The sequence below is a fragment of the Lithobates pipiens genome, unplaced genomic scaffold (genome assembly GCF_037356315.1).
Source record: "Lithobates pipiens isolate NorthernLeopardFrog02 unplaced genomic scaffold, aLitPip1_a1.2 Scaffold_28, whole genome shotgun sequence".
Classification (NCBI taxonomy): domain Eukaryota; kingdom Metazoa; phylum Chordata; class Amphibia; order Anura; family Ranidae; genus Lithobates; species Lithobates pipiens.
The window spans coordinates 56,917,165-56,931,657 of record NW_027507789.1 but is presented as its reverse complement, the minus strand read 5'-3'; the positions used below and the strand labels follow the sequence as shown (position 1 = coordinate 56,931,657).

The following is a 14,493-nucleotide window of genomic DNA, read 5'->3' as shown; positions in this document are numbered from 1 at the left end:
GAGCTGCAGCACCACTTTCAGCTTCCCTGTACCAGTGGGAAACCAGAAGTGGCGCGTGGCTTTGAGGATGGAACGCACGACCTGAGCTGCGCTTTTTCTCGGCTGGATTGATAGGTTCTGAGAGAGTGCTGGGCTGTATACTATATCTGTGATGTGGGGCTGTATTCCATATCTGTAATGCTGACCTATATACCCCATCTGTGATGCTGGGCTGTATACTCCTGATACTATGGGGGGAATACAGGGAACTGAGTGGGTGGATTCGATAAGGAGTGGGGCTTCTAAGTGGGAGGGGTCAAAAAGGAAGGGCGTGGTCTGGCTCCCCCCATCCTAAAGCTTCCCCAATTGCCACTACTGGGCTATATCCATTATCTGTAATGCTGACCTATATACCCTCTCTGTGATGCTGGGCTGTATACTCCTGACACTATGGGTGGAATACAGGGAATGGGGTGGGGCTTATGAGAAGTGGGAGGGGTCAAAGAGGAAGGACAGTGTCTCTTGCGCCCCCACATCTTAAAATTTCACCAGCCTTTACACATACATGAACTTTAATGGCACCCCAGTCTTAGTCCGTAGGGTTCAATATTGTGTTGGCCCACCCTTTGCAGCTATAACAGCTTCAACTCTTCCGGGACGGCTGTCCACAAGGTTTAGGTGTGTGTGTATGGGAATGCTTGACCATTCTTCCAGAAACGCATTTGTGATGTCAGGCACAGGTGTTGGACGAGAAGGTCTGATTTGCAGTCTCCGCTCTAATTCATCCAAAAGGTGTTCTGTTGGTTTGAGGTCAGGACTCTGTGCAGGCCTGTCAAGTTCCTCCACCCCAAACTCACTCATCCATGTCTTTATGGACCTTGCTTTGTGCACTGGTGCGCAGTCATGTTAGAACAGGAAGGGGCCATCCCCAAACTGTTCCCACAAAGTTGGGAGCATGAAATTGTCCTAAATGCCCAACCCCTGAAGAACTACCCTACACCATAATAATAACAGTGCACAAAGCAAGGTCCATAAAGATATGCACATGCTCCCACATTTTTGGGAACAGTTTGGGGATGGCCCCTTCCTGTTTCAACATGACTGTGCACCAGTGCACAAAGCAAGGTCCTTCTCATCCACATCAGTGCCTGATCTCACAAATGCGCTTCTAGAAGAATGGTCAAACATTCCCATAGACACACTCCTAAACCTTGTGGACAGCCTTCACAGAAGAGTTGAAGCTGTTATAACTACAAAGGGTGGGCCAGCTCAATATTGAACCCTATGGACTAAGACTGGGATACCATTAAAGTTCATGTGCATGTAAAGGCAGGCGTTCCAATACTCTTGGTAATATAGTGTATATGAAAGCAGATCCGGCTCTCCGCCATAGCGATATCAGCAGGTGCCTGCAGAGAGCCCCAGCTACACAGGCCTGAATTAGGTCCTAATGTTGACCATATTCTAATAGACATTCAAATGGGCGTTTGTACAAACATTTGTGCAAAAATTCTCAATAGTACATTCAATAACGCAGCAAAGGTATTTAAAAAAAAATGCATTTGATTTCCATGCTGCTACTTTACTTTTTTTTGTCACTACAGTTAAAAGATGATCAATTTGACCCCACTAATGATTAGATAATTGATGGAACGTTCTTAAAATGAAAATTTTCAAACAAAATACTTCTATTGGCTCCAGCTTCCTGCAAACCCTCTGATAGTTCTGAGGCTGAGCGTGGGAGCTGCTTGCACAGAACTTTAAAGAACATCATCACTTATTTACTGTATTTTTTTCCTTTAATTCGTTTCATACCCCCCTGAGTTCTGCCAACATGATATTATACTTACCTTTTAGCCCTAAGTTAGGAGGGCCTTGCTTGTAGGAGCTTACACACTAAGGCCGCGTACACACGCGGGGACTGTTCGCCCAACTTTGTCCGTCAAACAGTTTCGGCAAACAGTCCGCTCAAAATTAGCATGGACGGACATGGCCACACACGACGGACGAACAGTTTGCTGAAACCGTGCGCGATGACGTGAACGGCACGTACGACGGGACGAAAAATACGACGTCCTATACACTGCATTATAACTTTCGGCGTGAAAATCCTTTCTGAGCATGCGCGCAACTTTGTTTGACGAACAAGCCTACACACGCGGGGACTGTCCGCTGAAACAAGGTTTCAGCGGACAGTTTTTCGGAATTTCCGAAAAACCTTGTTCAGCGGACTGTTCGCTGAAACTGTCCGCTGAAAGCCCACACACGAGCGGACTGTCCGCTGAAACTTGGTTTCAGCGGACAGTTTCAGCGAACAGTCCCCGCGTGTGTACGTGGCCTTAGGCTGGGTTTGGTCAGTGATTAGGTTAGGTCAGTGATGGCAAACCTTTTGGAGTCTGAGTGCCCAAACTGCAATCCAAAACCAACTTATTTATTTTAAAGTGCCAACACTGCAATTGGCAGGAGGGGGGCTGAGAGAGAGAGGGAGAATGTGTGAGAGAGGGCTGAGGGGGGGTGGGGGTTACAGAAAGAGGGGGTGAGTAAGAGAAGGGGGTGTGAGAGAGGGGGGACAGATGGGGTGTGTGAGAGAGGGGGGGTTGAGAGAGAGAGACAAATGGGGTGTGAGAGAGATGGGGTGTGAGAGAGATGGGGTGTGAGAAATGCTGAGAGGGGGCTGAAAGAGAGAGAAGGGGATTGAGAGGGAGGAGAAACCGAGAGATGGGGGGTCTGAGAGGGGGAACAGAGAGGGGTGCTGAGAGAGGGGGACGGAGAAAGAGGAGGACAGAGAGAGAGGGGTGTGAAAGAAAGAGGGGGACTGAGAGGGAGGGGGGCTGAGAGAGACCGGGAGGCTGAGAGGAGAGTGAGGGGAAGATGAGAGAGAGACCTCTAGCTCTGTTCCTATCTGCAGTCCCTGCTCTGCCCCCATCTTTGTCCAGGTCTGCAAGAATGCTACGGCTCTCAGCCCACACGGTCCCAGACTCAGCACAGGGTAAAGAAAAGTGAGACACAGTAGCAAAAACCACAGGTTGAAATGTTTCCTCACAAAAGGACACCCCAGTACACTCTCAGGTAGCCCCACTTGACTGGAAAAAGTGGAAGTGGGGAGGAGGGGGAGGGCCCAGAACATGGATGCACAGCAACTAGCAGCAATCTGACATCTTGCCAGTGTGTCCCCAGCGACCAAGTATAGACCCGGGAGCCTCAAAAACAAACTGGTCAGCCTGGTGAAGTCAGCACTAGGGATGGCCGAACGGTTCGCCCTGCGGTCGTTTCGCGGCGAATTTCGGCTGTTCGCGGTCCGCCCGATCGGCGGACTATTGCTGCCGTTCGCCCGGCGGACTTCCGTGTTTACTGTGTAAAAGAACTTTGACCTATGATGACACATCCATCATGGGGTACATGACAGCCAATTGAGACATTACAGCACATGGACACTTGGACATTCCCCCTAACTTATAAATAGACCCGATCCGGCGGCCATTTTACATTCTTTCGTATATGTCACTATAGGGAGAGGTTGCTGTGTGGAGCAGGGAGAGACTGCAGTGACGCAAATCGCTAGCTATTAGGTCCACAAAAGTTCTTTTAAGGACTTGTATGGTATAGGTGTTAGGTGTAGTTCAGGATATAGGTTTGAGGCACTGCTGTGCTAGTGATTGTTGCAGCAGCCTGTCTTTTGTCAGTATAGAGAGAGGGACAGGACTCTGTGTGCAGCAGGGACAGTCAGTTTAATCATTAGCTGTTACTATTAGGTCCACAAAAGTCCTTTTCAGGACTGGTATGGTAAAGTAGTACAGGATATAGTTTTGAGTGCTATTCAAGTTATTTTTCCAGCAGCCTGTGTTTTGTCAGTTTAAATAGGGACAGGCAGGAAGCTGTGTGTGGCAGTGAGGGACAGTCAGTTTAATCCGTAACTGTTACTATTAGGTCCACAAAGGTTCTTTTCAGGACTGGTATGGTAATAGGCTTGTACACGTATAATATTCTTTCTTCCAAATATAGAAAGAATATTATACTTGACTGCTGCCCTTCTGCTGCAGTAGTCCTTTATGAGTATAGGGACTGAGGTACAGTCTGCTAATCACAACCTACTAGTTCCACATAGGTCCTTGTAAGGACTGGTAAGGTATAGGGTACTACAGTACATAGGGTTGAGTGAGGTACAGTCTGCTATTCTGTAAGGACTGGTATAGGTCCACAATACATAGGGTTGAGGTGCACTACTGCTGACTGCTGCCGTATACTGCAGCAGTCCTTTATCAGTATAGGGACTGAGGTACAGTCTGCTAATCATTCACAACCTACTTGTTCCACAAAGGTCCTTATAAGGACTGGTAAGGTATAGGGTACTACAGTACATAGGGTTGAGTGAGGTACAGTCTGCTATTCCTTAAGGACTGGTATAGGTCCACAATATATAGGGTTAAGGTGCAATACTGCTGACTGCTGCCCTATACTGCAGAAGTCCTTTATCAGTATAGGGACTGAGAGTTTTGTCACAGGGTCATTTAAAAAATGACAGGCAGAGGAAGAGGCAGGCCCTTCCGCAAGGGTGGTAGGGGTAGGGCAGGAGCAACAGGCTTGAGCCAAAGTGGGAAGTTGCAGAAGGTGCGTTCAATTACTTTAAAGGACGCACCAGACTTGGTTGAGTGGCTCACTCAGCCTTACTCTTCTGCACCCTCCTCATCCTCTTGATCTGCATCCTCTTCTTCACTCTCTGCTATGCACACCCCAAAAGACACTACCACCAACACCACCACCACCACATACCTTCCGCTTGAGTCACAGTAATTATTTTCCGATCCATATCAAGACATTTCTGATGCGCAGCCACTCTTGGCATTGGATCAGGAAGAGGAGGTAGCAACAACCGCCACTCAGCAGTCTGACGACAGTACCCAGATCAGCCCAAAGAGGATGTTGGTCCCCGGTGTTGCTGCCTACTCCGAGATCTCTACTTATAGCGGTGGGCAAGGTGACGTAGATTATGACGTGTCTAGTGATGTCACGTGGGTGCCCACAAGAGAGGAAGAGGAGGGGAGTTCAGAGGGAGATATGGACCAGCAGATAGGGAGGAGAAGCAGGAGTAACTTACATTGCACAGGAGGGACAAAGCAGACTGCTAATGTATCAGGAGCGAGTCATCGACCATGTACGGTCACATCTGGCGCTCCCAGGACGCCGCCACATGGCTCCGCAGTGTGGGCTTTTTTTAACGTGTATGCTGCTGACAATAGTGTTGCCATCTGCAATCTTTGCAGTCAACGCATTAGTCGCGGTAAGCCCAACACTCACCTAGGGACAACCGCCTTAAGAAGGCACAGGAGCTGCCATCACCGAGCCCAGTGGGAGCAACGGAACACACAAAGCCACACTCCAGGCTCTCACCGTCCAGCCTCGTCTTCTACTTCTCCTTCTCCTCTCTCCTCACAATTGTCCTCCACTCCACCTTCCATCACGCCAAGCTCACGTTTTTCTGCAAAAAGGCAGGCTTCTGTGGGCCTAATGTTTGAGCGTAAAAAAATGATGACGCCGGATAACCCTCTTGCCCAACGGTTGACGGCTGGCTTGTCAGAACTCATAGCCCGCCAACTACTGCCATATAAACTGGTGGACTCGGAGGGCTTTTGCAAATTTGTGGCCATTGGAACACCACAATGGAAGGTCCCAGGAAGGAAGTATTTCTCAGAGAAGGGCATCCCAGAGTTATATGGTCATGTTCAGCGGCAAGTGAATGTATCTCTGGCACACAGTGTCGGTGCCAAGATACATCTGACCACAGACACGTGGTCTAGCAAACACGGGCAGGGAAGGTATATCACTTTTACTGCCCACTGGGTGAACCTTCTGACGGCTGTCAAGCATGTAACCTGTGGCACCCGTGTAGATTTGGTTTTACCGACACGGATTGCATGCAGGCCTGGCTCTTCTTCTCCTCCTCCTCCTACGCCATCCTCCTCCCTCTCCTCCTCGGCTGACACCTCCTTTTCCGCTGCTAGCGTCTCTTCCGCTGCGCCGCCCAAGCTCCCCAGAACCTATTCGACATGCCAGGTGAGACGTTGCCATGCCGTGCTGCGTCTGTTGTGCCTGGAAGCCAAGAGCCACACTGGCCCGGCACACCTTTCAGCTTTGCGTTCACAGGCAGATCAGTGGCTAACACCGCTCAATTTGTCAGTTGGTAAAGTGGTGTGTGACAAAGGTGCCAATCTGCTTAGCGCATTGAAACAGGGCAAAATTACGCACGTGCCATGCATGGCACACGTCTTAAACTTGGTCGTGCAGCGATTTGTTGTCAAATACCCTGGGGTCCAGGACATCTTGCGGCAGGTAAGGAAAATCTCGGCCCATTTCAGAAGATCTTACACGGCCATGGCTCGCCTTGCTGACATTCAGCGGCGACATAATCTGCCGGTCAGACGTCTTATTTGCGATTGCCCGACGCGATGGAACTCAACCTTCTATATGCTTGATAGGCTGCTCCAGCAGAAACGTGCAGTTAACGTCTACCTGTATGAACTCTGCGGCAGAACAGGTTCTGGAGAGCTAGGTTTTTTTTTCACCGCGCCAGTAGCTGCTCATGCGCGATGCATGCAGACTTCTGCGGCCATTTGAGGAGATCACCAAACTGGTCAGTCGCAGCCATGGCACCATCAGTGACATGGTACCTTATGCCTTCTTTATGGAGCGTGCATTGCGTCGTGTCATTGATCAAGCTGTGGAGGAGCAGAAGCGGGAAGATGAGGAAGTCACAATGCTGGATGAATTCCCAGGGGGGCTACTCTATCTGAGACAAGTGAACAACAGGAGTCTGAAGAGGAGTCAGAGGAGGATGGTGCCGGGGCGGATGAGGAGGAGCAAGAAGAGCATGCTTTAAACCTTTCTGGGATCCCTGTTGTTGTGTGTGGATGGGGAGAGGAGAATGAAGAGGACGACATTATCCTGGATGATGAGCAGGAGCCAGGCCACCACACCGCTTCCACTTTAGTGCAAATGGGGGCCTTCATGCTCCAGTGTTTTAATAGGGACCCCCGTATAAAAAGCATAAGGGTCAAGGACCAGTACTGGGTGGCAACGTACTTAGACCCCCGGTACAAACACAAAATGGCGGAAATGTTACCGCCGTCACAGAGGGCTGTCAGAATGGAGCACTTCCAGACCTTGCTTCGAGAAATGCTGCATTCTGCTTTTGCGTGCGCTGGCAGAGGAGCAATTCCCACTCCCAGAGAAGGAGTTGCGGGTACCAATCCAACAGCGCCTGCAAGAAGAGGCCGGTTTGAAGATGTGTTGGTGACTTCTGATATGAGGTCATTCTTTCAGCCGACCCATCGACAGGTGTCATCCGGATCCAGCATCAGGGAACGCCTAGACCGTCAGGTGTCCGACTACATCAGGTTAACGGCCGATGTGGACGCTCTGAGGATTGATGAACCCCTGGACTACTGGGTGGTTAGACTTGACCTCTGGCCAGAGCTTGCCTAATTTGCAATCGAACTGTTGGCTTGCCCCTCGTTCAGTGTCCTGTCCGAAAGGACGTCCAGCGCAGCAGGGGGGATCGTGACCGATAAGCGTACTCGCCTAGCTCACGACAGTGTTAACTACCTCACATTTCTAAAAATGAAAGATGCATGGATCTCGGAGGAATTCAACACATGTGACCAGTAGACCATGTATATGTCTATAAACTATTTTTTTAATCGAGCACACAGACCTTCTTTCTTCATTTGGCTCACTTCCTTGTCCAAAAAAAGCACACCGTACCATATGCCCGTACCCTCCTGTTTGAAGAGGTTGAGCGGTGTCATATTTCTACTGGGGCTGCTTATTATGAGGGGCTCCCACCATCCCTGTGCTGTGCTGACTTCCTCCTGGGGCTGCTTATTATGAGGGGCTCCCACCATCCCTGTGCTATGCTGACATCCTCCTGGGGCTGCTTATTATGAGGGGCTCCCACCATCCCTGTGCTATGCTGACATCCTCCTGGGGCTGCTTATTATGAGGGGCTCCCACCATCCCTGTGCTATGCTGACATCCTCCTGGGGCTGCTTATTATGAGGGGCTCCCACCATCTCTGTGCTGTGTTGACTTCCTCCTGGGGCTGTACCTCTGCTGTGCATATTATGAGGGGCTCCCACCATCCCTGTGCTATGCTCATTATGAGGTTCTCCCACCATCCCTGTGCTATGCTGACTTCCTCCTGGGGCTGCTTACTGTGCAGGTGTCAGTGCTGTATATCACGGTGCAGGTGTCAGTGCTGTATATCACGGTGCAGGTGTCAGTGCTGTATATCACGGTGCTGGTGTCAGTGCTTTATGTCACGCTGCTGATGTCAGTGCTCTCTATCACGGTGCTGGTGTCAGATCACTCTATCACGGTGCAGGTGTCATTGCTTTATGTCACGCTGCTGATGTCAGTGCTCTCTATCACGGTGCTGGTGTCAGATCACTCTATCACGGTGCAGGTGTCATTGCTGTATGTCACGCTGCTGGTGATCATCTCCTGCACCCTCTTCTTTGCCTACCCTGACCTTCCCTCTCCTCCATTGCCTTCATGCGCTGCACAGTCCTGAATTCTCACAATTTCACATATAAAAAAAGAATGCTTGTAGTTGTCGATCCCAGATTCACCTCATACATGTGTTATGGCATTGGCCATGTGGTGGGACTATGTTTGCACAGCTAGTAATTATTTTGTGGCTGCAAATTTGACCTGTAGGTTTGCAAAGTTCGCCTCCCATTGAAGTCAATGGGGCCCGCCGCGAACGTTATGGTTCGCGAACTATCGGTCGCGTCCCGTCGGAAGTTTGTCCATCACTGGTCAGCACTAGTTGTAACACAGAAGCCTGCCAGCTGCTGTCACACCGGTAGCACTTTCATACTTCATTAGCGATCTGTTCTAATTTAAAGTCCCCTTCCAAGAAGACATCTACCATTCAATTTTCTACTTCTAGGGATGTAGGACAGACTAGCATTTTTTCGTGACCTTTAGCACATTTTTTCAATTTTCTGTGTTACTGGAAAGATCACCAGGTAAATACATAGGAAAAAAAAAAACTTCCACATCTAAGGCCTCTTTAGCTACAATGTATTATATCTTTGTTCTTTTGTTTAGAAACACATTGCTATCATTTAGTCCTGACAACTCAATAAAAACAATGAGGAAAATTTACTAAAACTGGTGCACTTAGAATCTGAAAGAGCTGTGCATGGTAGCCAATCAGCTTTTAACTTCAGTTTGCTCAATTAAGCTTCACAATAAAACCTGGAAGCTGATTGGTTTCTGTGCAGAGCTGCACCAGATTTTGCATGCTCCAGTTTTAGTAAAAAAAAACAAAAAAAAAAACAAAAAAAAAACAATGTGTCCTTATTGAATTGTCAGGCAACCATGATAATAAAACATTCATTACAGCTCTGTGCAAACAGCACCCACTTTATAAGCAAGAGATTTTGCAAGGAGGAGTGACAAAGTGACAGGGTGACAATGTCCATTTTATGAGAATTTAAAAATAATCGCCTGAAAACCGCCCCAGCGTGAAAGGGGCCTAATAGGTGCAGTATTTAAATGTATTGGATGAACTTACCAGCAAAAACGTAGGTTCCTTCTCCAATGATGACCACAAACTCTCCAATGATTGCATCACAGATATAAAGGTCTGAGTCATCATGTGTCACATTCTTCAACATTAGAGTGAAATGTGGAGCCTGGCCAGAGTATGTCAGACGATTCGTATACTTCTCTTTGTCCATATATTCAGTATTATGGCTCCGTATAGTTATTAATTTTGTGAAACGTTTCCGGAAGTTTAAATCTTTTACTTTGAATTCTTTAGGGATCACTGTGCAGTTAATGATTGCAGTTTCTCCAGGATTAAGTAATAACTGTTTAGGTTCTTGTTTCACTAAAAAATTTCCATCTAAGAGAAACAAATAATATATTATTTCAAACTTGACATAACGTTAACTGATAATTAAACCTGAGAATAAAAAATGCAATAAATATTTAGGCTTAAACCAACCTTTTTACCCATAAAGAATCCTTGGAATTATTTTCATGTCTTGAGGAACCGATGAGACAAATGAATTGGGTCAATGAGACAAGTGCACCTTACATTGGTGGCTAGTGGGAAGAATACAACCATTACAAACAGTTAAAAATATCAGTGGTGTCATGCAGCTGGCTTTGCAAAGTGGTATTAGCCTTAGAACTATTCAAGCACCATCAAATGGGAGGTCAATTAGTCACAGCTCAAGGAGCTCCTACCAACCTCTGGAGGAACCCTAGGGTTTCATTGGACCCTGGTTGAGAATGGCTGCTTTAACTGCTTTCCGCCCACCGTATAAAATGAAATAATGGACAGGTGGCAGCACTCTCATTCTGGGAGAATGTCCCTCGGACACAGCGCAACACCGATCACGATAAAGAGTCTATGACGTAGGTTCTTTACCATGTGATCAGCTGTGTCCAATCACAGCTGATCACAGTGTAAACTGGAAATGCCAGTTATCAGCATTCCTCTCCTCCTGCTGACAGTGCATGAGAAAAGGAGAGCCGATAAGCATCATTCCTCAGCATCTGCACTGACAATCGGGGCGCTGATGATCAGTGTCCTGATGATCAGTGCAGCCTTAAGTGCCCACCAGTGCTGCATTTTAGTGCCTCCTTATCAGTGCCCATTAGTGCCACTTCATCAGTGCATCCTCATCAGTGCCCATCAGTGCATATAAATAAAGGAGAAAAGTGAAACGGAACAGAAACGAAGAAAAACATTTGTTTAGTATAAAAATAAAAATTCCAGTGGTGATTAAATAGCACCAAAAGAAATCTCTGACTCAAACAAAAATTATAAAAATTTAATTTAGGTACAGAGTTGCATGACTGGGTAATTGTCATTCAAATTGCGACAGAACTGAAAGCTGAAAATTGGCATGGCCAGGAAGGGGGTGAAATACCCTGTAGGCAAGTGGTTAAACAAGTACTGGGTACAACATACATGGGTATAGCCAGTTGCTAGCATAAAGTACCTTCTTTAACCACTTGAATAATGGGCACTTTTACCCCCTTCCTGCCCAGGCCAATTTTTAGCTTTCAGCACTGTCACATTTTGAATGACAATTGCGTGGTCATGCAACACTGTACCCATGAGAAATTTTTTATCATTTTTTTTAACACAAATAAAGCTAGCTTTTGGCGGTATTTAATCACCACTGGATTTTTTCAGTTTTGCTAAATGATCAAAAAAAGACAGAAAATGTTGAAAAAAAAAACAACAACTTTTCTTTGTTTCTGTCATAAAATTTTGCTAATAACTTATAAGTAATCTTTCTTAATAAATGTAGGTCAAAATGTATTCTGTTACATTTCTTTGGTGAAAATAACCCAAATCAGTGTTTATTATTTAGTCTATAAGGAAAGCTATAAAGTCCACAAACTATGGTATATATACAGTATATGAAAATTGATCCGTCCTGATGTACACCCTCATTTCTTGAGGCCCAAAAAGGCCAGAACAGTACAAATACCCTCAAATTACCCCTTTTTGGAAAGTAGACAGTCAAAGGTATTTAGTAAGACGTTGCAAGTTTTTTGAAGTTGTAATCTTTGGTCAAAATTATTTGGAGAATGAAGAAATGTAAAAAAAAAAAAAAAGTTTCTTTCATATTTGTCTTTTTTACATACTATCACCAGTGCAGTACAGTGGTATCATAACTGGTGTTGCGGTGATCAGGGACACTGACTGGTAACAATATGTAAAATAAATTTTATTAACGTTTTTTTTTTAAGATTTTTTTTTTCTAACATACTGTGACTAGAATAATACAGTGTTACCATAGTAACACTGTACTACTCTGGGGAAGTGATCAGGATTTTTTTTCCACATGGTACAGATGGGCTGTGATTGGCCTTGTCTGTACCATGTAATCATTGTGCCCAATCATAACTAGCAACACAATTGTATACAATGGATTGCATGAAAGGAAGCCATCCATTGTTTACAATTGTCATGTGAGCTGCTGTGATTGGTCACAGCGATCACATGGTACTGGAAGCAGTCTGGTACAGTAATCAGTCATCGGTTGTGTCCAGTGGACACAGCCAGTGAGAGATTGTGCCACTGCGTGGCCCCGGGGCTCGCAGGCGTGTTCTGGGAGGACAACATATGACATGCTCCCAGAACAATGGTGTCAAAGGGAAATGGGCTCTGTAAGGTGTTTAGTGGGACAAGTAGCAGTGTGACTCTATAGGCACTTCACATTGTTCCCCCCCCCCCCCTCATTATCATTGATTAGCAAGAAGGAGAAGCTGCCAAATGAAAGAGGATGGGAAATATAGTTTTGGTACATGGAATCACATGACACCACTGTGGAAAGGAAACTACAATTCCCAAAAGTTTGGCAGCTGAGGGGGAGTTGTTTGCGGCTGGGGACAAGCGAGGGCCTCCCCCCCCCTCCTGAGCCATACCAGGTCACATGCCCTCAACATGGTGGGGTGCCCTGCGCCCCCCCACCCCAAAGCACCTTGTCCCCATGTTGATGACGACAAGGGCCTCTTCCCGACAACCCTGGCCCCTAGTTGTCGGGGTCTGCAGGCAGGAGGCTTATCGGAATCCAGGAGCCCCCTTTAATAAGGGGGCCCCCAGATAACGCCCCCCCACCCTATGTGAATGAGTATGGGGTACGATGTACCCTTACCCATTCACCTGGTGAAAAAAAAGTGTAAATAAAAAAACACAACACAAGTTTTTAAAATAATTTATTGGACAGCTCCGGTGGTCTTCTCTTCTTCCGTCTTGGGGGGTCTTCTCGCCGGACTCCTCCGCTATCTTCTGCTCTTTTACTAGCTCTTTTACTAGCAGAGGAGCCCAGGATTCTTCTTAATCGCCGCCGCTGTCCGGGAGTCTTCTTTCGACTTTGGGGTCTTGTTCCTCTCTTCGGGGGTCTTGTCCCCCTCTTCGATTCTTCTGCCGGTCTTCTGAAGACCCTGGACGGTGGCTGCAATGAAGAAAAAAGCCGGGCTCCTCCGCTAGTAAAAGAGCAGAAGATAGTGGAGGAGACCCCCCCAAGATGGAAGAAGAGAAGACCACCGGAGCTGTCCAATTAATTGTTGAGGGCACACGACCTGGTACAGCTCAGGAGGGGGGGCGCTCGCTCGTCCCCACCCCCTTTCCTGACTGGTTGGGCTGCGTGCTCGGATAAGGGTCTGATATGGACTTTGGGGGGACCCCCACGCCGTTTTTTTTTTTTTGGCGTAGGGCTTCTTCTTTAAGTCCATACCAAGTGACGGGGCCAGCGAGGTATCAATTTTGCTGATGGAGGCGGCGACATTGACTTCCTTGGCTAGTCCCGTCTACCTGGAGCCACATTCAAAATGAATGGACTTTTCTCCGTGTGTGGGCAAATCCGTTCATTTCAAAAGTCCGGCGCACTAACACACAGACAGGCAGATTGTCTGCTGGACTGCCGAGTCCGGCGGACAATTTTGAGTCAAAACTTATTTAACTTAAGTCCGTCTGACTTTTGGGAAGAAAAAGTCTGCAGGAGCCCACACACGGCAGATTGTCCGGCGGACTCCGCCGGATAGTCTGATCGTGTGTATGGGGCATAAGAGTAAAAGGTTGCCAGTAAAAAAAATATATGGCTGTGACGCTTGGCTCAGAACTGCGCTCAGGTCCGGAGGCAGCCATCCAAGTGCCTGCTACAGTGTGTTTGGGGTGGTGCTGGCAGGGAGCGGGTCTGGCAGGGGTGGTGCCTGAGTGTGTCATGTGATGTCATGGTGCAAGGGAGCCGAGCGAAGTGGCCAGAGCCTGATGTGAAGGTCTGCGGGAGGGGAGCAAGGCAAGCAGGGAGCGGGACTGTCAGTGCTGTTTTAACTGGAGGGAACTGAAGATACCACCTGGCATGGAGAGAGACTGTCACTGTGACTCAAGAGGGGATGTGTCGGCCAGGTGTGCTGCTGCACGCTGCTCAATTTCATGTGTGTGTGTGCCTGTCCATTCTAATTTCCTTCCTGAGTCCTGTCCCTGAGCCACTTACTTTCCAAATTGAAGTCAAGGCAAATCTTGCCAAACATCACTTACAATCTATAGATCCCAGTATAGACCTGGTGGTCCCTCAGCATACCTCATACATCAGCTCAGCCTATCTGGAGTTCGAGCTAGAAAAGCTGAAAGGTGTCCCTCCGTAATCAAAATCAGCGAACAAGAATTAGTGAGAGAAGGCTGTCAAACCCATTTTAGACAAATTATGGAAACAAACATACTGCTAAATCACGTTAAATCATGCACCATAGACAGCGGTGCGCAGGTGCACTGGGCAGGCCGCAGATCGCGGCGATATGCCGCTCGTGTCGGCTCCCGTGTGCTATTTGCGGGAGTTACGTCATCGCGGCTCCGGGATACATGGCAGCGGCGAAGAGCAAGACGGAGGACTGCTTCGAGGGCTTCGTTCTCAGGTAAGTTATTCATAATGAGCTATGCATACTAGCTCATTATGCCTTTGCCTTACAGGGTGTGTTTTTTTT

At 47.5% G+C, this 14,493-nt stretch overlaps 1 protein-coding gene across 4 annotated transcripts in view; it reads right to left on the bottom strand.

The window, feature by feature from the left end:
• Positions 1-14,493, bottom strand: part of LOC143935412 (uncharacterized) — an 82,619-nt gene that overhangs the window by 54,338 nt on the left and 13,788 nt on the right. For all 4 annotated transcript variants that reach the window (XM_077459255.1, XM_077459252.1, XM_077459256.1 and 1 more), the window contains exon 2: positions 9,557-9,889. In XM_077459255.1, the coding sequence (XP_077315381.1) occupies positions 9,557-9,889 (333 nt within the window). The remainder of the gene's footprint in view (positions 1-9,556; positions 9,890-14,493) is intronic.